The sequence below is a fragment of the Protopterus annectens genome, chromosome 8.part0, assembly GCF_019279795.1.
Source record: "Protopterus annectens isolate FY-2018-M chromosome 8.part0, PAN1.0, whole genome shotgun sequence".
NCBI classification, from domain to species: Eukaryota; Metazoa; Chordata; order Ceratodontiformes; family Protopteridae; genus Protopterus; species Protopterus annectens.
The window spans coordinates 1,157,475,459-1,157,503,099 of record NC_056741.1 but is presented as its reverse complement, the minus strand read 5'-3'; the positions used below and the strand labels follow the sequence as shown (position 1 = coordinate 1,157,503,099).

Sequence of the window (27,641 nt, the reverse complement as noted above, 5' to 3'; positions counted from 1 at the left end):
GTTTGTCTACTTCAGGTTTGGTTTCATTCTCACTTAACTCAGATATGCTTTTGCTGAACTAAGCAGAGAAGTCATCTTAGATTTGTTCTCTTAATATTTCAAAACTTTCACTATGTTTGGATCTGATGAGGTCAGTAGATATAAATACAGTCCTATGATTTCAGATCTATATATGTAATCAGTTTCAAGCAGGCTCATATCTCCTTCAGAATGAGGGATACATAATCTTGGTATACATTGATTTTTATATATCATTTTATAAGTGTGAAGCATTTTCTTGTTTTCTTGTCCAACATATCCAATACCTTTTGGGGCCAGTCAGTCACCCCAAAACTGTAAGTTAGAACAGGAAGCGCAAATTGGTTTATAGCTTAAACTTTGTTCCTAGATGTCAGGGCTGTTTTTGGTATTAATTTTAGTCTTCTAAAATATGCTTTACTGAGTTTGTTTGCTTTCTGTTAAAGTTCTTTATACCACATTCCTGTACCAAGCTGATATTTTCTTGGAACTGCAGCTTTCCTGCTTTAAATATTGCCTTTGCATATTTATCAAGATCAAATGACATTCTTATATCCTCTGCGAAAGTTTTGACCACTTGCATTTGTGCTTTCAACTCCTCATCTGATGAACTGTACAATTTTAAATCATTCACAAAAAGAGGATGAGAAGTCTTTACACTTTACTGATGTCAGGGTGTCAAACTGTAACCATAATTTAATCTGTTAAGTAGAGAATTTAATGGATTAAGGGCAATGCAAAAGAACAGTGGTGACAAAGAGTCACCCTAGAGTATCCCCTTTTGACTTTTTTATCCCTGGACAAAAATTTGTTCTTTATCATGACTTAGCTTCAGAGTGGATTGCCACTGTTTCATGGTCACCATAATGTAATTGATGAATGTAGGGTGTATCTTATACATGTGTAAGCCCTCCTTTATCCATGAATGTGGGGATGTTGTCAAATGCTATTTTGTAATCTATCCATGCTATACTTAGATTCTTCCTCTTTTTACAATTCTCTATTATGACTTTATTTAACAGTAAATGATCCTTTGTTCCATATGACTTTCTTTAATTACCGTTTTGTTCTACTGCCATGATTGAATTTTCTTCTAAATGGCTATAAACTCTGTTAGTATCAATTTCAGTATATAGTTTATACATCACTGGAAGGCATCTTTTTGGTCTATAGATTTAGAATAGCTTGCAGGTTCACTCTTAAAGAAGAGTATAATTTTCCTTGTTAACCAGGATGGTGTCTGTTCATGGAGTGCATATAACTAGTTTTTACTCAGGACTAAATCTTCATGTAATGAGGTTAATACTTTTAGACAGAAGTTAGGTACTATATCTGGGCCTGGGTGTTCCATTTAGGAGCCTTTCTTAATTCTGTTTCAATTCCTGTGGCTGTTACTTCATCCCATTTCATATCCTGTACATCTGAACTTCTTACTGTTTGTTTTACTACTTCTATCCATTCAGCATATTTATTATGTTCCGGAGAGTCTTCATAGATATCTCTCCAAATGTGCCTATTTCTTCTATTTTGTTGTTGGTGTTTCAACTCCTTTTGCTTTGTTTCCCAAATCTCTATAAAACTTTTTTAGATAATCAACAAATTGCTTATTTTGTACTGTTCCTTTATATTTATCTGAATATCTTCTAAATGTCTCCATCTCAATATCAAACTTCTAATATTTTGGGTCTTGTTGACTTTCTATAATTTCTTTCTTTCATCAGTCTTAATATGTCTATCCATCTCCATTAAATCAAGCAACACTTCCCTTAATCTTTTTTTCTGAACTGAGGGCACATTCTTTATTCTCCGCCTCCTTCTGGGATTCTACAGAAAGTTCCACAACATCTTCCTGTGACATATTCTCTTCAGCTACATCCTGCTTCATCCTTTGCTCTTTTGTATGGGAATTTACTGGCATATCACTTCAAAATATTGACTGCATCAGAGTTGCCACTATTTCCTGTTCCTTCCCTTGCTAAAGTATCTTTGTGTGGCAACTATTAAGATGCTTCCCATTCTATCTGTTTCCCCTTAATCTGAGGACTGACTATTCCATCATGCTGTGAGGTTACTAGAGTTGGATTTTCTACACTAAATCCTTCACTTCACAGGTAATCCATAACTCCAGTTTCTATTTCTTTAACTTCTCCATTGCTAATCCTCTTTTCTACTTCCCCGTTTGTTTTCTTATTTTTTGTACTGTAACATTTTGAATATCTGTATGCCTTTGCCTGTATTTTTCTTCAAATATCTTTGGTGCTGCTTTTTTGTACTGATTAGTTTTGCTTTATCTTTTGCATAAATATTAAATCTCTTTTTCTTTCCCATGTCCATATTTCTTCTTTTGATGTCTCCTATTCCACCTGTTTCTCCTAAATTTGGGGACTCATTTTTCCATCATGCTGTGACATAACCTGTGTTAGACTTTCCAGACTAAATCATTCACTTTGCAGGTATTCCATAACCTGAACTTCTATTTGTTGAACTTTTTCTTTACTAATTTTCTGTTGTACATTTCTCCTTTGTGATTTTATTTTTGTATTGTGAAATTTTCCATATATGCATGCCTTTGCCTGTATTTCTCTTCAAATGTCTTTGGAGCTGCTTTTTGTATTGATTATTTTGGATTTCTCCTTTGCATAAATATTACGCCATATCAGATCTCTCATTCTTTCCAATGTCCATTTTTTATGCCTTTAAAAAATCTCTAAGTTTTGTTTTTCATATTTTTGTACGTTCGTATTGCAAAATTAGTCAGTTAAACACATTCTCGACAACAACCTCCTTACTCCTACCCAACATGGCTTCAGACCTCACCTCCGGTCTATTCCTTGATCTTTTTAAGGCCTTTGATACTGTCTCCACTGTAAACTTCTGTCTAAACTTTCTGACCTCAATCTCTCTACCTCATCCATCAACTGGTTCTCTCCGGAAGGCAACAATCTGTCTGCTGGCAAACTGTCCTCTCTCTCCATTCCTCCCTGTTAAAACTGGTGTCCCCTAAGGTTTTATTCTGGACCCCCCTCCTGCTCAATATATTCACTAACAAACTTCACTGTGCTACTAACCTCTCTAGACTTCTACAATATGCCGACGATTCCACTCTCATCTTAACTGCTCATAACATCCCAGAACTTCTTGCTGTCACTCAACAAACTTTCTCATCTGTCGAAGCCTGGCTCTCTGACAACCAACTAATACAGCTCCTGTCCTTACAAATGTCCAAACAACCTTTATTACCAAACTAGAGCAAACTTATAACAAAATAGCCAGATTTGTCTCCAACCTCCCTCACAAATCCCATCACTGTCTTGCCCTTAAAGAACTCCAATGGCCAGAATTCTCTAATCAGTTACTTCTACCCCAACTTCATACTACACACTCTATTTTGAATGATCCCTCTTCCTGCCCCTCCATCTCTAATCTAGTCTTCTACTATAACCCTCCTTGTCACCTCCGTACCACAAGCAAACACCTCCTTGATATTTACAAACACAATAAAAATATTGACAAGTCCCATAATAAACACTCTGTTGCCCATGCCTGGAACTCTCTCCCTCTTAACATAAGAAACATTCACCAAAAGTACCTGTTTAAAAAAGAACTCAAACTCTTTCTTCAAACGACATGGTCCTGTTCATGTGAAACCCCTACTTGATCCTACCTAACCTCTTTTCACTTTAACTTCCTTCACTTTTTACTCCTTTATACTGCAACTGACTCTCAATCTCTTTTTGTTTTAATTTCTTTCATTTTTAACTCCTTTATACTGCTACTGACTCTCATATTACTCCTGTCCAGTCATTATGTACTTATTGCTCTCTGTTTAATTGCTTACACTACTGGAATTTACCTTTGGGCAACATTTTGCAACCAGACAACTATTACTTTTGGAATGTTTACCGCTGTCTGTTATGTTGTTCTGCTGATTTCTATATTTTTTGTTAACTTTAGTAACTAATTGTAACTATTTTTTTCAATTATTGTAATAATTTGAAAATTTTTTTTTCAACTTTTGTATCAATGTATAATGTGCAATTTATTGAGCTTTTCTCTTTGGGTTTCCACTGAAAATGGGTCCCTAACTCAGCTGGACTAACCCGGTTAAGAACTGCCAATAAATAAATAAATTAAGAGGATACGGTGTTATACTTCAGCTCATCAGTATCCCTTTATTTTGAGTTTTCTTTAATCTTGTTTTCATTTTTTTATGTATAGTGCAAAAAGTTTTGAAATAAGGGATATGAGGGTATAAGTAGTATATAAAAATTACATATCAGGACAAGAGAAACTGAAACTAACTAGTTTAGGTTAGCATGGAAAGGGATCCCAGAAATCCCAGCTTACAGGTTGATTGGACAAGGGTGATGTTAGTTCTGTGATATGCAACTATATTCAACAAATTCAGATTCTTTGACTGCATTGTTTGTTCAAGAACTTCTGTAGTCCTGCTAGACTAGCCAGAATGTTCCCCAATGTTGCAAGAAATTGTTAGAGGTGTAAACAATTAGTACTGGGTGATTTTATGCATATGTTGTAGGAATATCCTAAATTGGATGTGTTCTGAAGGAGATACAGGAAATATGAAGCAAAGGTTGTCAGGACAGGATGAAGCTAATCCCTATCAGCTTATAGAAAACAGATGCTCTGGAAGAATTACAGCAGTCCTTGGTAGATATAGCAGTGCTCACAACTAAAGAAACAAGTTACAGTTCTCCTGTCTACCTGATGAATCTGGGCTCTTGGGTTAATGCAGCAATTACCTCATGTACACAGACAACCCTCTCCTCCTACCACCCAACACTACAACCTGTGAGAGATGCACTTATATAGCCAAGCTGGAAGCAAAGTTCTCTTCACCTAAGACTGGACTAGACAGTCAAGAGGAGAAGGTAAACACTTGCACCACACCACACTCATCACATATTCCCTCAAAATCTACACCACCAAAACACACACATAGAAACACAAAACACACACCTACATTCATGGAGGCTCTCATTAAAAATCTACCCAAGCAACAGGAACCTCCAAAGCAGAAATGCAAGCAACCTCCAGCCCTCAACACAACCCAAATGACACATAGCCCACAAACTCAATGTGCCACTCAACCACAGCCCATAAGGCATAACAACGTACCCAACACTCTACTCATAGGTGACTCTATAGTCAGACACACTGATGTTCTACTCACCAGGCTAAACAAGGAGAAAGTTACTGTTGCTTGTCAGGTGCCAGGATCTACCACATAACGCACGCACTCAGGTCACTCCACAACAAGTACAAATATGACTCTGTCATTGTCCATGTTGATGTGAATGACCTGAGACATATCTTCCTGGAAAGAGACATGGAGGAGCTCTCCGATCTTATAGCCCAGGCAGGTATGACCCTAGCCATGAGTAGCATCCTGCCATCACCCAGAATGATACCACAGTACAAGGACAAAATAATTGACTTCAACAATTGACTAATCTTCTGGTGTCATTCTAAGGTGATCCAGTATCTGCCTGCCTGGGATGACATGACTGACAAACCACGATGCTTTGCTAGAGATGGCCTGCACCTGTCGCCCTTGGGATTCCAGATACTGGCTACGGCTCTTGCCACCCCTATAGTGCCTTTTTTAGGCAAGGTTCAAAAGACAAATTTACCACTGTAACAGGTACAAGCAAGCAAAATCTGAGGGCAATGCTACTTAATGCTAAAAGTCTAAACCTCAAAATGCACTCACTCAAGGCACTCCTTAAAATGGAGAACATCGACATCTGTGCAGTGACAGAGACCTGGTTCAAGGCTCCAGAGAGCACCCCTCCATTACCAGGCTATAATTCATACCACACCTTTCGGCCACCTAACCTGGACCAAAACACTAAAGGCGGAGGTGTGTCCATATTTATTAAGGATATCCACAGCTCCAGGCTAGTTGCTCAGCACAATGTATCTGAGATTATCCAAGTGTAACTAACTCTGGGCAAGACCGCAATCCAAATTGTAGCTTGCTACAGATCCCCCACCATGCCCGAGGATTCCAACACCTCATTTCTTGATACACAGGAAAATATTAGGGTACAACCTAACACCCTAATAATGGGTGATTTCAACTACCCCACCATTAACTGGGAAAAATACTCATGTACCAAATCTTGTGGTCAATGTTTTTTGGAATTCATAAATTCCAATGCCTTGGATCAACTTATCCACATCCCCACCAGGGGCAGCAATATCCTAGACCTGGTCATTACCAACATGGGCAACCGGTGTTCCACACCAGAGGTCAATTCCTCATTGATCAGATCTGACCACTAGCTAATCACCCTAGACATCCACATCCCGCACCCATCCTCCATTAGGGAAACCACTGTAAAAAATTTCTCCAAAGCCAACTTCACTCTTCTTAAGACAGAAGTGGCAAACTTCACGACACCCATGCTGATGGACAATAGAGGTACGACTGCTGAATCCTATACAAATGCACTTTAAAAGCACTTACATGAGTGCATGGAGTGTGCAATCCCTAACAGAACCAAGATGCTATCCTCCAAAAACAGAAAGCCAATCTGGTGGTCCCCTGTCATAAACAAACTCTACAACAGAAGAAAGAAACTGTTGCAAAAAAGAGTAAAATCCTATGATTGGAGGAACTCCATGGTCAGCCTCAGTAAGAAGCTGAGATCCCTCATAAATTTCCAAAGCTAGTTACTAAAACAAAATCGCCACTGATTCTAAAGACAACCACAAAGTATTCTATAGCTATGTCAAGAATCTTAATTGCAACACTCAGATATGCTCTGAGTTACAGCACAGTGGCACTAAATATACAGAAACAACTGATATTGCCAACATCCTGGCAGATAGGTTTAGTGCTACCTTTACCCCTCTTTCACCCCCTAAAGGGTCCATCTCTATACCAGAAGAATACAAAGTTCCTGTAATCATGGCTGCACAGGTAAAAACCACACTCTCTAAAGCCAAGAACACAGCAACCATGGGACCAGACAACATCCCAAGCTGCGTTCTACATGAACTACAGAACAAACTGTTACCCCACCTAAGTACCATGTTCAGTCATAGCCTCACCTCAGGCTTTGTGCCCACTGAATGGCGCACAGCAATGGTTATCCCACTCCACAAAGGGGGAGCCACCATGGACCCTGGGAACTACCGCTCCATTAGCCTGACGAGCCTGGTCTGCAAGGCTGTTGAACGTATCTTCATGGAACTTATAAACAATGACATTGGTAATCTCCAAACTCTGGACCCTACCCAGTTTGGGTTTGTAAAAGGCAGATCATGTCTCAAACCTGATAGACTTCTTTGAAGCAGTCACCAAAGCAGTAGATGAGGGTAAAGTGGTCCATACAGCCTATCTAGATCTCGCCAGGGCTTTCAATACCATCCCCCACTCTGGAATTATAACTCACTAAACTAGGTATAAATCCCTATATCACAAGATGGGTTGCCAACTGGCTCACTGACAGAACCCACACTGTGAAAGTAGCAGACTCTAAATTCAACTTCAGGCCAGTTGTAAGTGGAGTACCACAGGGTTCAGTCCTAGGTCCTCTCCTGTTTGGTACCTACTTCTCTGAAGTACAGGCTAACACAGAAGGTTTTTGGCTAACAATGTTTGCAGATGACTGCAAACTAGGAGCCATAATCAAAACTCCTAACGATGTGGACATCCTACAAAAGGGCCTCACTGAGACAGATGCCTGGTGTCAAAGCCATGGCCTCAAGCTCAATGCCAAAAAGTGCATTGTCATCCCTTTTGGTAAAAACTTTGTACCCATGAACTACCACATAGGTCGTAGTCTACCTAGCACCGAAAGTGTGATAAGAGACCTTGGGACACGGGTGGACAGTAGTCTCTCCTTTGATAATTACATCGCCACAGTAGTCAGGAAATCCTTCTACGTGGCACACCTCATCACAAAAGGTTTCTCATCCAAGAAAAAAGAGGTAATTGTTCTCGTCTACTCATCACTCATTAGACCCATTATAGAGTACAATACTCCTTTTGGTATGTACCTCACAAGACATCTACAACAATTGGAAAGGCCGCAGAAATACCTCACAAAGAGGATTGCTGGCCTCAGACAGATGCCCTATGCAGACCATCTCAAAAAACACCAGCTTTACTCTGTCACATATTGCCTACTCAGAGGCGATCTCTGCCTAACATACAAAGCTATGTCAAACCCAGAGCTGTTGGACATGCTCCACTTAAAAAAATCCCAATCCCTTTGAGCTACACACTCTAGGGGCCTAAACCTTGTCACCACAATAAACAGAACATGCTGGAGGGATACATTCCTGTCCCAGAGACTTCCCATACTCTGGAACAAACTACCTATCTATATCAAACAAAGCTCCTCATTAGCACTCTTCAAGAAAAATCTTGATGATTGGATGGGAGATAGGAAATTCACCCCAGGGATCACTTCTGTGGCTCTGCTTGACAGGGGCACAGGAAAATAATTTTCTTGGGTGGCAAAAGCCAGGGTACCGTTTGGCTAGGCTTATATAGGTCGTAGGGCCAATACCCTAGTACCTACCTATGAACCTATGAACAGGAAAGTAATAACAGGGAACCTGCCAACAGGTAAGGAGATAATGCAGATAATGAAAGGGATTGAAAACCTAGAGTTAGCGATCAGTGATGTTAAACTGAAAGAGAAAGCATTATTGACTTCTCGAACACAGGCTATGTTAGATTAGAATGCATCTTCTTTACCATTGATATTAAGCAGTATTAGTATAACTAACTAAGCTCTTGAGGATTTGTTTTTGTTTCTGTGCAGTATCTTACAATAGGACTGTTTCTGGCTTAAAAGCTTCTGGACTTTTTGAAATGTTGTTTGCTATATTCTGAATATAGTTGTGAAAGATGTTATAGAATTCATGAACTAATGTTACAGATGTTTTATTTTACTTAATAAAGTGCTTTTTATTAAAAAAAAAGTTAAATACCACATAGTTCAGCATGTGTATAGTCTCTGACTATTTGAAGCCTAGGATTCCAGCTACCATAATATAGCAGAATGTGGCTTAGAAGAAAAATTGTTAAAGAAGTGTGAGAGTAAGAGGGATTATTACAAGAAAAACATAATCAATTGCTCGGGGATAAAATGAGCAAATGGAAAAACTAAACCTGAGTTTTTGTGTTAAACTGGCATTGTAATTTCCAGTATTCAGCTAAGCTGTCTGAGCATTGTTCGGAATACTGCAAGAGGTATGTTTATTAATCTAATACTCTGATCCTGCTTGTATCTTGACAGATTCTGAGTCCCTATTAAAGACTGGAATATGGCTGAATCTCCAGCAGATCAACTTGAAGATACAAGTTCAGCCATCCCAAAGACAGATGATGTAGCAGGTGTTGAAGGGGTGTTCACTGATTCCTTGGGCTTTTTGGCTATGGACAGCAATGTGCCTGGTCTATCTCATGTCATTTTGCAGAAGCTGAACATGAAGAACTTTGAAGATTACAGGTAAGAGACAATTTACTAACAATTTAAAGAACCCATCATCTTTCAGATTCACTGTTTCCAAGTTCAGATTTTGTTTTGAAGAATAACTATGACTTTGCTAATAATGCCCAACTGAGTAGTGCAAATTGACAGTGAAAGCAGAAGCAGAAAAGCCCCATAGTATTACAGAAATAAAGTAAAATGCAATATAAAGATCATTGTTGCAGTAGCTTGAGCTGTTTGGGTCCTACCCTTCATGGTCAGCCAAGCCAGAATTTCAGACCTTTAGGGTAACTTCCATTCCATCTAATGGTCAGAATATTGAGGGGAACTGCATATAGAGACAGTTGGAGCACAGATTACCTCAGAGCTTTTTTGCTGCCAAAGAGCTCTCCTTTGGTGGGCCTCGTGGAACTGTTGGTTGGCTAATAATTCCTCAAGGCTGGGCAGGCAAGTCCCATGTTGAGGAAAACCTTCCACTATATATATTTCGTCTGAGGAAAAGTTGTATTTTTCAGGCTTAAATATTGTGTTTAGCTACAAAACTTATGTTTTTAGGACTGTCATTGCATTTCTAAGGGATTTTATGTGTAAATGTGTATTTAAACTTTTTCTGTGAAAATTCTCCTTTTTGACTGAATTTTAGTCAGATCTTATGTGTTTTGTGTATTTTGGGCAGGATGCTGTGCTTGTGGGGGACTCTCAGTGGTTTAGTTACCTCTGTACCACTTAATGTTCATCATTTGATCCCTGCTACAGTAGCCTTAGCTATATGGGTTATATCCTGCTTAGGATATAACAGTCTGCCAGCTTCCAAAGTTAAGGATACCTTCCATGTGCCCAAATCTAGTCAGCTTGATTGAGCCAAAGAAAAACAATGGTTTAGGTGCCAAGTCCTTCAGAGCTTTACTCTCGCTGAAGAATACTCCCCTTGTGGGCTTTAGGCTAGACGGTGAGCTAATGGTTCTACATAGTCAGATAAATTCCTTTTTGGGGAAAAAAAAAAACTTTCACAGTTTACTTTTATAACAGAAAGGTAACTTTTTCTGTAAAACAATATATTTCAAGCTGGGAAAAAGTGGTTTAATGGACTGTCATGTGACTTTAGTCACTTTGTACTGCGAAACTTAACTCTTTACCTTTGTGGAAAAAAGTTGTTAAATCTAAGTTTAAGTTTGTTTTCCCTAACTAGAATTTATGGTAAATTACTTTTGGGGGCTGGAGTAAGTGTTTATAGTGTTTTCACTTTATTTTTGGTGGAAAAATCTACTTTTTTAATACTTACCTGTTTTGCTGACTACTGCTGTCAGCTTTCTTGGGCCTTAGGCATAATTTTTGGTTTCACCATGGAACAATCTACTGGTTCCTCAGGTCTTCTTTCTTCTATTCACAAAAAAAAAAAAAAAAAAAATTACAAACGGCCTTTGCCCCTTCAGCAGGTTATAAATCTGCCTCAGCAGTAGATGGGTGACTCTACTGTGGCCATTCTTAATCCCTCAGACCATTTATCCCTTTTCTTAGCTCCCGCTTGTATAGTCCATACATACAATTGCCATTGACAGGATCATACATCTCCTTTTTCTGCTGTTGGAATGTCCTTGGGAGGCAAAGAATAACCACTCTTGCTTGCCTCTGAGGAAGGAGCAGGGAATACCCCACTGTTTATCTGGACTGGATACTTGTCACTAGGGAGGATGTGTCTGTCAGAAGTCATTTTGCTTCTACAGAAATTCCTCCAAAAATGAAGATGAAAGTTAGGCATATTTCAGCTCCTGTCTCTGTTACTGTGGATGGGAGTAATTTATTGGGAATGCCTCAGGGTTTAGTGCAGGCTCTTGAGCCTTCCATTTCCGTACTGTTTAAAGATTTTCAAATTTTTGAACAGGAAAATGATTGTGAGAACCACGTTCTGCTTTCCCTCCTCACTGTACTAATTATGACTCTGAGATAAGTGTTTCTTCTGATAGTCTCTTTGAACTATTTTCTTTTTCTGAAATCATATTCAGAATGAATCAAGTGATTCAGTGGAAACATAATGACATTTCACTATATATAAAGAAATATTGTGATTTATTGCAACTGTGATTTCCAGAACTTACTTCACTTCTTCTTCTTCCTGCATTAGAAGATATTTTTTATTACAGCCTGCAATATGCCCAACAGCTAGTCTGTTGCCCATAGGAAAGCAAATAGTGTCAGTACTAGTTCCTCAGTATTACACAGTTTTATTTTCTAACCTAGATTTGACTCAGCAGTGATTTCCTTGGTAAACCCTGGTGCTGTGAAACATCTGGTAAATGCTAATACCTGCACCTCTGATAAGGATGGGGATGTCTTTGAAAGATTTGGGAAAATTTGAATTTTTCTGCCACATTTAGTTTTAGAATTTTTAATTGCAAAACCCACATGTTAAAGTTTATGGTTTTCTTTTGAGAATATGAGGCACATTATAGCTTCTTTTCCATCTTCTGAAGAGAAATTATATTTGTGTAATCTTATTGCTTCAGTTTCTCAAGTGACTAAACACTCTTTAAAGTGTGCTTGTCATTCAGTTAATGCCTCCACCAGAGCTGCTGCTACTGGAACTGTTATGGGAAAGTTTGCTTAGCTGTCTACACAAATCAACCCAGTAATGCAAAATATGAAATTCTGAATTCTCCTTTGGAGAGAGAAGTTGTGTTTGAACCACCTGCTGTGGAGATCCTAAAAAAATTGCTATGAAAGGGAAGCTGATTCAGGAAGTTTTTTTCAGATTTGTCATCCATGCTTCTCCAAATTTGCCATGGGTTTAAATTAACAACTACCTCTGCAACAATTTATAAAAAGCAAAATAGGCAGACTCAGCAAGCTGCCATCAAACAGCCTTTTAAAATCAGTGGCCAGGGTGCTTTCAAAAGAAAGCAGTAGCCCCCCAAAACATGTATAGTCCAACAAGACTGAATGACTATCTACAAAATGTTTCCCCCTTGCCTTACTGGTAAACTGGTAAGCCTTTAAATCTTCCCCCAAATCTGTCTCTCCATTTCTTTTTTTTTTTTTGGCAGCAGATAGTCTCAGATAAATTGGTTTTGAGAATAATTCATGAGGGATACAGACTGCAGTGGGAATCTTTTCTTTCTTTTCAGGGGATTCATCCTCCTCTGTGAGATCAGACTTCTTTTTTTACTCTTGTCATTCAGCGTCTGATAACTCAGGGGTGATAGAAGCTTTCCCTCTTTCTCAGAATGTAAAATGTTTTTATTCAAGAATGTTTCTGGTGTCAAAGAAGGAAGCTTCATGGAGACCAGTCTTAGAACTTTCCTTTTTAAACCATTTTGTGAAAGTTCCAAACTTCAAAATGTTATCCCATCACAACCTGCTAACCTCTCATTCCCCTTCAAGTTTCTTAGTGATCCTAGATTTAAAGGATGTTTATCATCAGATTCCTAAAACACCAGATTACAAATGTTTCTAAAGGTCTTCTGTGTCTGGATCACACTTTCAGTTTTCTGTATTACCCCTTGGGTTATCCACTGCTCCAAGGGTATTTACAAAAGCCTCTAGCTCCATGATAGTCAACTGCAAGTTGCAAGGTATTCACACTTTTCCTTATTTAGATTACTTGCTTATCTTTCTAGAGTCTTTTTCAAAGTGTCAGGAACTTCTGACTTGTTTGAAAGATCTCCTTCTCAGACTGGAGTTTCAGGAGAACATCCAAAGGTCTTGTTTGACTCCTTTCCACAGTTTTGTTTTCCTGGTGAGTCTCCTAGATTCCTCAGTTCAAAAAGCTTTTTGTTCCATAGATAAAAGTGGATTTATATCTGTATCTAAATCTATTCCTGAGTTTTTCCATTCAGACCAAGGCTTCAGCAAGGTCATTTCTCAGTATACTAGCTTTCTTGGCATCTCTTTCACAATCCAGAATCCACATGAGAAAAATTCAGTGGTATCTAAAATCAGCAGGGTCCCAATATCAACATCCCCTGTCATTCCAGATTCCTGTTTTGAGATTTGTAAAAAGGAAACTCTTTTGGTGAATTGACTAGTTTTATCTGAATCCAGGTCTCCATTTTCCTTTCCAGAACTGTGACTACATATGCCTTAGACTTTGCTTGGGGATCAGTTACTATGGTAGTAAAAGTGCAGGGTCTATGGAACAAAAAGGACAGACCAAAACATATAAATGTAAAAGAGATGTTGACAGTAATAAGTGGCCCAGACTGTATAATTTATCTGTGATGTGCAGGACCATTAATAGTGACTACAGATAATACCACAGTAATGTGGTACATAAACAAACACAGGGAAACCAGATCCTACCCTCTGTGCAGACTAGACATGGTAGCTTAGTATATATCTTTTCAGTTCAATCTCACTCTACAGGCATCCTCACCAGAGCAAAAGTTGAGTCAGGAGGTCTTCCAGAAATGTATACAGCTTTGGGGAACACCTCAGTCAGATCTGTTTGCCTCCATTCACAACAATCAACTGGCAAAATTCTGCTCAAGGACTCCATGGAAGAAGGTCTGGAAAATAGATGCATTTTCATTTACTTGGACATGAATGCTCCTTTATGCTTTCCCACCCACAAAATGGACATACTGACGTCATTGTGGCTTTGCTATTGTTAGCCCTGTGGTGTTGGGTCATGCGTTGGGTTCAGGTAAGTGTGCGGTTGGTTTTATGTTAGGGTTAGGGGCGGTTTAAGTGAGTTAGGGTTAGGGCGCAGGTTAGGCATGTATGCAATAGTGACAAATATTGGGGTTAGGGGCGGTTTAAGTGAGTTAGGGTTAGGCTGGGTCAGGTGAGTGTGCGATAGTGACGGACCTTAGGGTTAGGGTTAGGGTCAGGGTCAGTTGGTAGATATTAGTGTCTTTATAGTGACATATTAGCATTGTTTGTGTTTTCAGGATTTTGAGTTTCAGGATTTTGGTCTTTCAGGATTTTGAACTTTCAGTCTATAGTTTTCAGGATTTTGATTTTCAGGCTTATAGTGTTTCAGGCTTCTGATAGGGAACCATATATTCATATATATATATATATATATATATATATATATATATATATATATATATATATGATGTATCAGTTACAGATCATATGATTTTTTTATATTACAGATCCTCAGAATGACATACCTAGGATATCTGAAATACTGATGCAATATTTGTGGTAAATACACACATTCATGCACCCAAGTACACATATTTGAAATACTCAGGATGCACTGACACCCATTACACTGATGTCATAATGCTAAAGTCGCAAATATTGACATGTTCTTCGCATGCTCCAGGACCTGCCCCAGAATGGCCTAAACCAATGGCAAGTATTTTTGCAGGGGAGGCTGCCGCCTGCACACACATGCACACACTTTTATATATATATATATATATATATATATATATATACATACATATATACATACATATATATATATATATATGTATATATATATATATATATATATATATATATATATATATATATATATATATATGGGTCTACCTGACAATGCCGAAAGCTGACAATGCCGACGATGAGAACACCGACACCAGAAGATCGAAAACTGAGATGACTGACAGATGAAAACCCCGACGCTGAGAACACTGACATGTGAAAAGGCTGTGTAAGTATGCGGTAGTGACGGACGTTAGGGTTAGGGTGCGAGTAAGGTAAGTGTGCGATATTGATGGACTCTAGGGATAGGGGTGGGTTAAGTGAGTTAGGGCGTGGGTTAGGTGAGTGTGCGATAATGACAGTCTTTAGGGATAGGGGCGGGTTAAGTGAGTTAGGGTTAGGGAGCGGGTTAGGTGAGTGTGCGATAGTGATGGACCTTAGGGTTAGGGTTTGGGTTAAGGTTATAGATAGTTGTGTATATAAGGTTTAGTGTGGGTTTGTAAGGATTTTGGTGTGCTTGTGTTGTGTGTGTGCTTTTTGGACAGGGGATGTGTTTTGTTTGTTGATTGTCGGGATTGTGGTGTGTCGGGCATGTGAGGTTTCATGTTTGTGAACTTTCGGTTATGTGGTGTCGGTGATTTCGTTGTCGGTGTTGTAGTGCGTCGGTGTTGTCAGGTAGATCCATATATATATATATATATATATATATATATATATATATATATATATATATATATATATGAGTCTACTTCTAAATTTTGAACTTTAAAAACATCGACTTTCTTATAGTCGAGACCATAAAATTGAAATTTTAAAACTTCAAAATTTAAATAAAAAAGCAAAACAATCTATTTTTTTACATTTTTGCAGGGGGCAAGACCCTGCACCCCTCACACTCCCTGCTAATAAAATATAATAATTCCAAGATCGCACTACAGCGAGGAAAATGGTAAATATACCATTCTGCATTGTATGGCGATCCCCATTTAAACAATTCAGAGTTTCAAAACTTCAGTCTTATTATCTTGACCATAAGAAAGTCGATGTTTTGAAAATCTGAAATTTAGAAGTAGACCCATATATATATATATATATATATATATATATATATATATATATATATGGAGTGAGAATATAAAGTTATTGGAGTATGAGGGGCATAGCCTCCTGCATAATTGCAGTGTATTCACTATTATATACTTGTGTATCCATTACAAATACATTGAAACATATAACGTCAGTTAAAAGCATTTGCAAAATGTGGGAGGCTACGCCCCCACACTCCCCAATGTGGGGGACTGTGCCCCCCACACCCCCCTAACTTTATATTCTCACTCCAGTGTCACATTGAAGTGGAGCAGGGGCTATATTCCATTTTCAACCAAATGGAATTCGATCAAATGAGCTTTCAATCAAATGAGTTTTCAATGAAGTGAACTGCCTGATGACCAAAAGCAGTAGACCCATATATATATATATATATATATATATATATATATATATATATATATATATATATATATATATATATATATATATATATATATATATATATATATATATATATATATATATATATATATATATATATATATATATATATATATATATATATATATATATATATATAATGTAACATCGGTGTGTGTGTGTGTGTGTGTGTGTATGTGTGTGTGTGTGTGTGTGTGTGTGTGTGTGTGTATTTACCACAAATATTGCTCTAGTATTTCATATATCCTAGGTATGTCATTCTGAGAATCTGTAATATACAAAATGATATCATCTACAATTAATAATAATTTTTCTTGATACCCATAGTATTTATAATCTTTAAAATCTTATAAAAGAAGTTTTTAGCAGAAGAGAGATATTCAATATTCTCTCTTCTCCTGCATTTTCTGTTTTTTTTTTTATGTATACTAAGACTATAAAACAGGGGATAACATCTGAAAACATTGGGAAACGTATTCCAGTGTCGAGTCTAGTCATCATTCTCTAGTGTTGTAATAGTGCCGCAATAGATGGTAAATCATTACATGAAGTTAGTAGTCCTATACTCAATAACATTTAAGCATAATGCTGATTACTTTCCCCTGCTCTGTATGCTTGTCTAGCAATGATCGTTATGTATTATAAATTTATTCAATTTTGCATTTTCACTCCTAGATGATCTTTTATTCATCTTTTTGGTTATTATTTTCATATAGTCTCTTTTTCTGTCTAAAGTTTCTTTGCTGTTGCTCTATTTTCTCCATCAATTTTATGATCATGCTTGGTCCTTCAGTTACTTCCCCCTGTTCTATTTTTCCTGTTTTATCTTCTGTAGATTTTCCAGTGCTAGTTCCACTGTTAACTAAGTTTTCATTCCTGTTACAATGAAGTTGCTGTTGGTTGAAATGACTAATTGTGAGGATAGTTGTTCCTTTGTTGCCTAACTGTTGGATGAGTAGTCATTGTCTACATAAACTCTGTCTGGACCATTTTTCAACACTTTCCCTTTTTTCCTCAGAAGGGATAAGATTTGTTCCTTTTGTGAACAAGATTGACATTTAACCAGTAGAAGTTTTGGTGTCTTTTTTAATATGGCTATAGGCAAAATGGTTTGATGGGCGCTATCTATCAAGATATTGTGTTCAGGGATGCCAGTCCATGTACTGATGTATTTCTACATATATCCTTTACAATCTTTACTCTCTTTCTTCTCTGGGACTGACATATATCTCAAGTTGTGTCTCCTTAACTGATCCTCTAGCACCACTATTTTCAGCATTAATATCTCTTGAAGTAACTCGCTTTGTAATAATTTTTCTTTCAGTTCTGCATTGGTCTTATGTGTTTGCATATTGTCAATTTAGTGCCTCCTCCAGGTCCTGTATTTGTTGCCATTATCCTTGATATAGTCTTTTAATGTGCTACTGATTTTAAAAATTCCCACTTACATTTTATTTATTTTATATTTCAGGGTGTGATGCCTGTGCACTGGCCCAGCAATCAATGATTCCTCACCACTAACACCAGTGAGGGGCATCCACATTGGGGGGATAACAACTACACACATAATAAATTACAATTTCCCTTAAGAGCACTCATAGCTCACAGTCAGTCTGGGGCTGGTTTCTCCCTTTCTCTCCAAGTCCCCAATAAGACTCCCCACTGGCACAACTATAGGGTTCAGATCTCAGCCTAGTTGGCAAGCTAAAACCTCCAGCACCCCTCTCTGTTCAGCCAGTGCTTCATGTCCCTGCTCAAGTAGCTGACACACACACACACACACACACACACACACACACACACACACACACACACACGCGCGCACGCACGCACTCACGCACACACACACATGCGCGTGCGCATGCGTGCGTGCACACTTTGAGATAAGAGTTATATACAACCACACAGACACTCCTGGGGAAGGCTGGCATAGGTTATCCAGCTGTGCCCCTTTTACCCAGACTATATGGTAGTATCACTTGCCGCCACCCACTAATATTTATCAGCTACTAAAAGGCCCTTATGAAAGGGTGCCCAATTATACTGTGCAATATTATTATCCAAAGGGTAAGTGTAACTGAACAGTCAAGGAATATTGGAGTAGCTTGGCCATTATTACTATATACATGCAATGTACTCTAGAGCTTAAATTATCTCTACACAAAACAGCCACATTTGAAAGGTTTAAAAATATTTAATAATAAATAAGAAAAACACTAGACAATACTTCTTACTACACAGTGCTAGTCAAGAGTTCAGAGATCACAGAAAAGTACTTAAAATAATAGAGTAGAAAAGTTCTGACAGCAATACAGAAAAAAAAAACTAATCTAATCTTCCTAGTTCCTAGCTATATCTGAGAAAACAAGGTTATATAATAATCTTACATATATAACACAGGCAGAATGCTGGTGAGTTGGATGTTCTCAAGACAAATGCTCTATGCCCTCTGATTCTTTCTGGTCTTAAATTGATAACACAATACCACTGATTCATTTCAGATTACATCATTTCTTTCTGGTTCCCAGATTAACAGAAACTCAGAGGTTAATGGCCCTTTTGATCTTGCAGCTGGTCAGGAAGCCAGAGCAATAAAAGAAATTATACATGTAAATTCTAGCCATTAACTCTGGCCTCAAAACAATAGGCAGAATGCCTTCCTCTAGTCATCTCGGCTCCAAGTTTTAGATCAAAGTATTTCATAATGCTTGACTTATCAGCTTTCTTACAGCAGAGTGCACTGTTGTTACATTTTTTCATTTCAACATCCAATACAGTATTTTCACATTTAAGAGAACAAGCCTGTGGCTTAGATTAATATTTACAAATGACAGAAGTATCTACAAATTCTATCTAGCTAGGCTGGGAGCCTTCACATATCTTCACACAGGGAATGTCCTGTCAGTTTCTTGTCCATTTCCTTCAAATTCTTGGTACTGACATCTTGGCACACATGGTCACCAGCAGTTTAATCCTGCTGAGGTTATTTTAACTACTGCAGTTTCTTCTTCTGGACTGTTTTTGGACTGCCTGTCAGTCTAGCATAAATTAATTGCTGCTAATGCTTGTTTCTGCATTTTAATGCTGTTAAATACTGGCCTTTTTATATTGACATATGAACACACCAGTAAAGACTTGAAAAAGTGAAACATCATGGGCATTCAGATGCCATGTAATTGAAACACTGCTATGTCTTTAGGGGGTCATTTGCACATATCCAATGAGCTCTACTACAGGAGGCTTAAGGTATTACAAAGTAAAGACTCTAGCTTAGCTTGGTCTTAATTTGAGTTTTTGCCGAATGGTTTTCCTGTATAACCCTTTCACCCTTTGTTTTGAATGTTATTTGAGATATTTTGAAGGCACTTTAATGCTTATGGGTATCAGGCTTAGTCATAAGCTTTGTGTTTGCAAAATATGGTGAAACAATTCACTTATGCTGTACTGACAAGCTCAGAAAAGGGCAGAGCATGTCATGTCTACAGCTAGTGGCGTCTAGCTCTTTTGGCCTAAATGTACCACTAAAGAATTAAAAAGTGAAAATCATGGGCATCCAGAAACCTAGTAGGTAAAACAGTGGCATGTCCTTAAGGGGTCAGTTTGCATATATCCAATGGGCCTCCACTACAACAGATTTAAGGTACCACACAGTGAAAACTCTAGCTTAGCAGGACCATTCTTGGAGTGTTTAATGAATGGTTTGTCTGTATGTCCATTTTACCCTTACATTTGTTTTTTATATTTTCTTTAGATTTCCTGACAGGTGGGTTATGTTTAGTCTCCTTTCAACCAGCTGCCATACTGGAAGTATTCCCCTTTCAAACTTTTATATCTAAGCAGAATATAGCTCATAGAAGCAGCACAGTGCAGGACCTTTTAGGCACTACTGGTAATATCTGTTGGGATATACAAGTAAACCCCTTCTCCATCTTGAATTTTTGTGTCATGTTGCTTAATCTGCACCTTGCCCTTAAGTTACATTTGAACTTACATGTAGTGCTATTAGTTTCTCAGTTATTTCCTTATGTGGGATAGAGACAAATGCTGTAGTAAGGTCAGGATGAGTGCTATATACTATCAGCCATCCATCAAGTGCTGCTGTTAGCTCTTTCAAGAATACCAAAATATTCAAAAGACAACATCTCCCCCTAAGAAACTATTACTGTTTCATATCTTACATAAGTAAATCCCCTGTGTCATTTTGAATAAGTTTTCCTTATGGCTCTCCATGTTTTTACACAGAATACTGAGCAGACTGATGGGTTTAAAATTGTCTGGATCTCATTTGACTCCCCCCACCCTCTTGTTAGTAGGTGCCACTGTTGTCTATCACCACAGGTCAGGGATGTGTCTTCATGATAATATTTTATTTAACACAACCGACAGGGGTTTTATCATGTTTTACTTGATACTGTGCAGAAAATCACTGAATATGTTATCTGGTCTCCTCGATCTTGAAGTTTAAATTTTATTTGGTATATCCAATAAGGATAAAATTACTAATTCCTGGTTGATGATCTACTTTCTTTTAGAGAGATAGCTACAGAACCAATCACTATGCAAAGGTGATCATCTATGTTAATATGTCTTTTGAAAAGAAACATACCTATAACCATGCTATTCTTATTTTGTTTACAATAAGCAGAGCTACCACCTGCTAGAAGAGTAGTGACTGCAGCATTCCAAGATGGGAGTTGCTAAACAGATTACTGTATAGTAGAAAATTTATGAACTTTTTATGGATAATCTTCTTGAGTCACTTGTATCCCAATTAAAGTGAAGCTAAATGTCTAAAATCTGACATGGATTTGGAGGAACCACGTTTCTATAGTGGTGAAATGAGAACTTGCTTTCATAGTGTGGATATGTAGTACTTGGTAATACTCTGACAGAAAAATATAGTTAGTGGGATGACCAGCTCATAAACTACTGTTTACAGAAATTTGGGGTGGATGAGGTCAGTAGCAGGCTATCCAAAACTTTTAATCTGTTTAGGAAACAGGCTACCCCCCAAACGAAGAAAAAGAGAAAGTGATTGGTGTTTTGTGTCATGTAATAAGTATAAAGTAATTGAATGTAATTAATTTGGTATATGCACTGATGAAAGGTGTTTTCCAGAAAGCTTTGTTTATGTGATTTCTTTTTGGAATATATCTATCTAGCATTGATAGTCTGGCAGTTTTGTATATTTTCTAGGAAACAGGATACACAGAGCATTTGAAATGATCTAAGAATAAAGGCAATCACACTGATATTATTTCATGGCTGTAAATGCTGGGGTTGTTGATACTGGCTGCATATAGTTTGATAACTGTTTACAGATACATTTTCTTGGTGGCTTGAGAACTGCATTTGGAGTGATGTTTTTTTCTGGTGATAACAGAAGTTTTATTCCAGTCCAAAATACTTTAGGAATAATTCAAGAGGCAGTTGTATGTTGTTAAGATATGGCTATTTGGTACAGATGTGGCTGCTTACTTTTATTATACAAGCTTTGAGGTGTTCCCTAAGGCTAAATGGAGGGCTGTGGATGGCAACCACATATTTGAATTCAGTGAATGTTCACTATTCTGTCATCAGTGTTGTTGGCCATCCAGCCATGGGGTAAATATTTGAGTCTGTGTACTGCTTCAAGCAACCTGGCTTTGTTTTTTTCTATAATGACATTGGGTTTAAGGGCATAGAAATGTTCATATCAGAGAAGTCAGATATAGGTTGCTTCTTAATGCTGTTATAACATAAGCTGGATCAAAGTAACACCAAATGAGCTACTGAGAAGAGAGCAGACATTATGTGGGTCAGTAGTCAGACTGCATCTGTATATATTAACAACGGGGATCCCAGGAGATAACCTTTGGGGATGCCAGAGGTGAACGGAGGGAAATTGAACAAGTTATTGTTAACTTTAGTCCAAAAACATTCTTTACTGATAAAGGCAAAGTATTAAGATCATCACTATTTTCCAGTCTGGTCAGCTTGCACAGGAAAGACCAGTAGTGACCAATGAAATCAAAATACATGAAAAGGTCTATATATATATATATATATATATATATATATATATATATATATATATCATATCAGTCAGAAGGACAATATCTTTATTGCAGAAGACATATTTTTGTTAGACATCAGCTGGCAGTGAATATAGTGTGACACAGAGTTAACTCATGTTGCTGACTGGCCATGAGACTGTGCAAGATGAAAGTCTAAGGTGCAGGACATTAGGATATCTGTCCATCTGTGGAGCACAGATCCCAATGCAACATTGATTCATTGCTTAAAAGCTATGCCTAAAAGGATGTTTTCACATGAGAAGGGGTCTAAAGATAAAACGTGCAGTTCTTATTGTCAACTATGATTTCTGCAAGGCATTTGATATGGTGTCACATAAAATAATGTCAAACAAATTAAACAGATTTAGTGTGATAGGTAAACTACTAGCTAGAAAGTACTTATAGTGGCTTTTACAAAACAGACCAATCATATTTGTAGATAACAACTAAATGGCTATCACAGGGGGTAATCCTTTTTAGTGGCTTACTTTGTAAAAGGCTGGGAAAGAGTATTTTGCTTGCCTTTTCATTGACAACTACCACTTTGTTTTTTGGGAGGTGTCCCTGATGCCTGGCAACCAACAGCTCCCTTTGGTAACCTGATGGCTCATTCATTCTCTGCATGGCAGCAAATGGACTCGCTCCCTACAAGCATTTTATTTTAGTGCTCTAACGTCACCCCCCCACCCTGCCCCCAGTGTCTGATATGAGCACCTGCATTAATCCTGGGGCTTACTAAGCCCTCCCCTTCTGTGTATGTGCTTCTGCATACACATTACAGAAAGCTTTCATTACTGGCTTATTACAGCCAAGGCCAAGCATCCCATCCTGCCCCTAGGCAACATCTGGCAAAATAGTCCAAAATGCATTCACTGTTGCACTGTTGCTTTTAGATGGTTAATTATCCTATGCATTATGTTTTAATTTATGCTTAGATGAAGGTTTTCATTGGTTGGACTATTTTAAAAGGACTGCTTTTACATTTTCTGTATACTTTGATGAAGTCAGTGTTAATAAAGATGAAAGTGCTCAGTATTACCACAGCCTAGTGTTCTGTAGTGGTTCCAGTTTTATTTTATTTTATAAGTCCAGGCTGATGAATTGAATGTAACTCAGGTGAAAGAACACATCAAATGAAAAGATAGCTGACAGCAAAGTAGACAAAGCTCCACAGATCCCACCCCCCATTGAGCTGGCAATATCCCTGCCTCCCTAGGTAATATAACTAACTCTGAAGTAATTCCATTTCAGGTTAAAAGGGAAAACTCTTTACAGAAGTCAGTATAAATCTGCACCTATTACCAAAGATGTCTCAAGAATCCAGTCTTGCCACGTCTTCTTCTCAATTTTCATTAAAAAAACTTCTGTGTGACCTTCTTCATCTCCCATTTATCCTCTATGCTGATGACATGGTCATTTCCCGATCAGGTCATTATCACACCAGCAATCAGTGCCAACTCCAGTCAGACTTACATGAGCTCCAGCAATGGCTCACAAACCATTAAGAACTTCTCATCCCCACCAAGACCAAAACTATGCTTTTTGGAACTCCACAGAAAATTCACCACATACCTGACTCTTTAACTATCTTTGACCTACACAACCATTCCATGGAGGCAACCTCCACCTTCAAATACCTAAGACAATGGTCCAAACACCTCCACTACCACTCACCTCGTCAACCCAAACCCCTCTGTCATCCACCTACTTAAAAAAACACCCAACTCACTCTTAATAGCTCACCTCAACACATGTAGCATTAATAATAAAATAACACAACTCCATGCTCTCTTGGAACTCTACTCCTTTGATATTATTTGTCTAACAGAAACTTGGTTAAAACCTGTAACTAAAGACAATGAAGTTATCCCACCTGGTTACAACATCTTATGTCTTAACCATGTAGCCAAGAAAGGTGGTGGAGTAGCAGTTCTATTCAAATCTGATTTTCAAATAATCATCTTCAACCAAAAACCTCCTCAGGACTCTAATGCTGAGATACTTATTACCAAGCTTCAGCTAAACTCAGTCAAATCTATCTATATTATCTGAATCTATGTTCCTCCAGGCAATAACATTACTGCCATCGAAAACATCCTTTGTTGGTTATCTCAAAACCTTCCCCAAGAAACCATAATCCTAGGTGATTTTAACATTGATTGGAAATGTTGCAACAACAACTACCTTACTAGCTATATTAATCTCTATGGGTTTACCCAAACTATTACCTCCCTTTCTAGAATAAACAAGACTAATAAGAAAGAAAGCACCTTAGATTGGATACTCATTAATAATCAACCCCAGACTTATGAATCTGGAACCCTCCCTGACGACCACTCACTAACCTACATTATCAGGCTCAAAACCAATCCACCCATTCAACCCATATCTAGAACAATTAGAACCAAGAAAAACTTCAACTTGTATCTATTCCTAAGTGAACTTGGAGCATGTAATTGGTCCCCCTTAAAACACCTTTCTCTAGATGAAGCTGTTGATTACTTTAATGATAATTTCCTAGCCATACTCAACCACCATGCTCCTACCTGCTCTATTAGGATAAGAACTAAATCTGCTCCTTGGCTTTCTAAGGAAACTAAGCAAAAAATCCATCTCAGAAATAAATGCTGGAATAAATCACGCTTAACTAAAAACCCTGTTGACCTCCAAAACTGCAAACAACTGAGAAATGAAACAAAAAAAGCTATACTATCCGATAAACAAAACTATTACCTACATTCTCAGCAGGCCCACCATAATAAACCACAAAAGTTCTGGGCAAGTATTAATCAATTATTACATCCCGGTCAATCTATCACACCTAACCCACAAGGCACTGACAAGGACAATCCCAAACAGACTGCTAATGCCTTTAATACCTTTTTCACCAAAGCAAGTCAAACTCTTGCCAGTCAGTTCTCTCCTCAAAACCTAACTATATCTAATTCTGACTCTAACCCACCACCTCCATTTCTCTTCCAGCCTGTCCCAACAGCATTTATTCTCACCCTTATCCAAAAACTGAAACCATGCACTCCCTCTACTGACCAACTACCCACAGAATACTTACAGTTAGCAGCCACATCTATTGCTTATCCCATCTCCATTCTCATCAATAGAACCATCACTGAAGGATATATCCCCAAACTTTGGAAAGTCTGTCATATTATTCCCCTTCATAAGGGGGGAGACTCCACTGAACTCTCCAACTATTGTCCCATAGCCCTATTTTCTCCTTTATCTAAGATTATGGAAAGATGTATCCAGAGGCAACTGCTAGACCACCTTCTCCATAATAACCTGCTTTCCAACTCCCAACATGGTTTCAGATCTTCCCATAGCACAACTACTGCCCTCCTTTCCTTTATGGACACCATCAACAAAAAACGTAACCTTAACATGCTTTCCTCTGCACTTTTCATTGACCTGTCCAAGGCTTTCGACATGGTAAATCACAATATACTCATAAACATTCTCAAATCTCTGTCACTTGACATACTAGCTATAAAATGGCTCCAGTCCTACTTAAATAACAGACATCAAGCTGTGCTGTGGAACACCATTCTTTCTACCTATCTACCTTTTAATATTGGTGTCCCTCATGGGTCCATACTGGGCCTTCTCCTGTTTTCTATATTCATCAATGACCTTCACCAAGTAGTTCCCCAAGCTGCATGTATACAATACGTTGATGACTCCACACTTATATGCTCAGCCACATCTGTATCAGAACTTCACTCCCTTACACAAGATGTATTTAACTCTGTAGAACTATGGTTTACAAAATGCTGTCTCCTACTAAACCCTAAAAAAACTAAACTTCTCCTTTTTACACCTACCAGTAAATCTCCCCCAATAGACTTCACTGTAACATCCAATAATGGTACACTCATATCCCAAGATCTTACTACCAAACTGCTAGGTATCACCATAGACAACAACCTTAACTTTGACACCCATATCAACAACACTTTGAAAACTACTAATAAAAAATAGGCTCTCTTTATAAGATCAAACCCTTCCTCACTCCTGCAACTAGAATAACTATTGCCCACACCCATCTAATCTCTACCCTTCTTTATGCCTTACCCATATTTACTAATATGTTGAAAAATAACCTTAAGAAACTAGAAACCCCCTACAATAAAATAACCAGGTTTGCCACAGGTAACCCTTACAGAACACACCACTGTATCAATCTAAAGCATCTAGGGTGGCTTGAATTACAGCAGCAGCTGAAATTTAATCAACTGGCCATCGCCCATAAAATACTTTATCAACCTGCCAAGACACCCATCCTATCTAACCTTATTCACCCCTACTATAACCTGAAGTCCCTAAGATCTTCACAAAAACTTCTTGTAAATATCAATAAATCAAACAATAGAGCTGGAGACTCTCTCTTCTCTAATACTGTTGGAAAAACCTGGAACCTACTTCCCTCCGAACTTTTCACACTTCCCTCTATTACTCTGTTTAAAAATAAACTTAAGTTCTTCCTCAAAACACATTGGATGTGCCCCTGTACTAAACCTGACTGGCCAACATGCTCTTGTTACTTGATTCAACCTTACCTTCTCATCTCTGCAATAATTCCATCTTAACAACTGCTATTCTACCTCTCCGTCATAGTCTTACTTATTACTGTATTTTCGAAAAAGTGACATGTTTTACTACTAGATGTATTACTCAACTGCTACTCCGTTTTACTTTCTTTTTATCTTCCTTTCTTATCTACATTTATACTGTACTTTTTTAGCTATTATTCTTTCTGAACATTTAATTGTAACTTCATTAGTAATTGGACTAAGTCTAGTCAAATATTTTGCATTTCTTTATACTTTATAAATGTGTGACCACTTAAAGTTTTTTTTTCTTTACGGTGACTGTATTTGCATTTTAAATATGTACTTCTGTAGATGTGAACTTTATTTGAACTGTTTGGAGCTTATCTCCCCAGGCCTCTACTGAAAATGGACATATATCCAGCTAGACTAGCCCAGTCAACAAATGTAAAATAAATAAATAAAATAAAAATAAAAATTTATCAATCGCTAAATTTCTATTTCTGCATAGACAAAGTGAAAGCCAAACTAAGCTCCCTCCTCTTCTGGGCCAAAAAGATCTCCCCTTTTCTATTCCAACCAGCTAGATCCTTTCTTAACTTTAATATGGACTCCCAGTTTTTGCTTCTGCTTCCAAGAAAAACATTGCCACACTCCAG

General features: G+C 37.9%; 1 protein-coding gene across 2 annotated transcripts in view; it reads left to right on the top strand.

The window, feature by feature from the left end:
* MSS51 (MSS51 mitochondrial translational activator) overlaps positions 1–27,641 on the top strand; it is a 674,809-nt gene that overhangs the window by 102,038 nt on the left and 545,130 nt on the right. For both annotated transcript variants that reach the window (XM_044080662.1, XM_044080663.1), the window contains exon 2: positions 9,300–9,512. In XM_044080662.1, coding sequence (XP_043936597.1) covers positions 9,328–9,512 — 185 coding nt within the window. In that variant the 5' untranslated portion in view covers positions 9,300–9,327. The remainder of the gene's footprint in view (positions 1–9,299; positions 9,513–27,641) is intronic.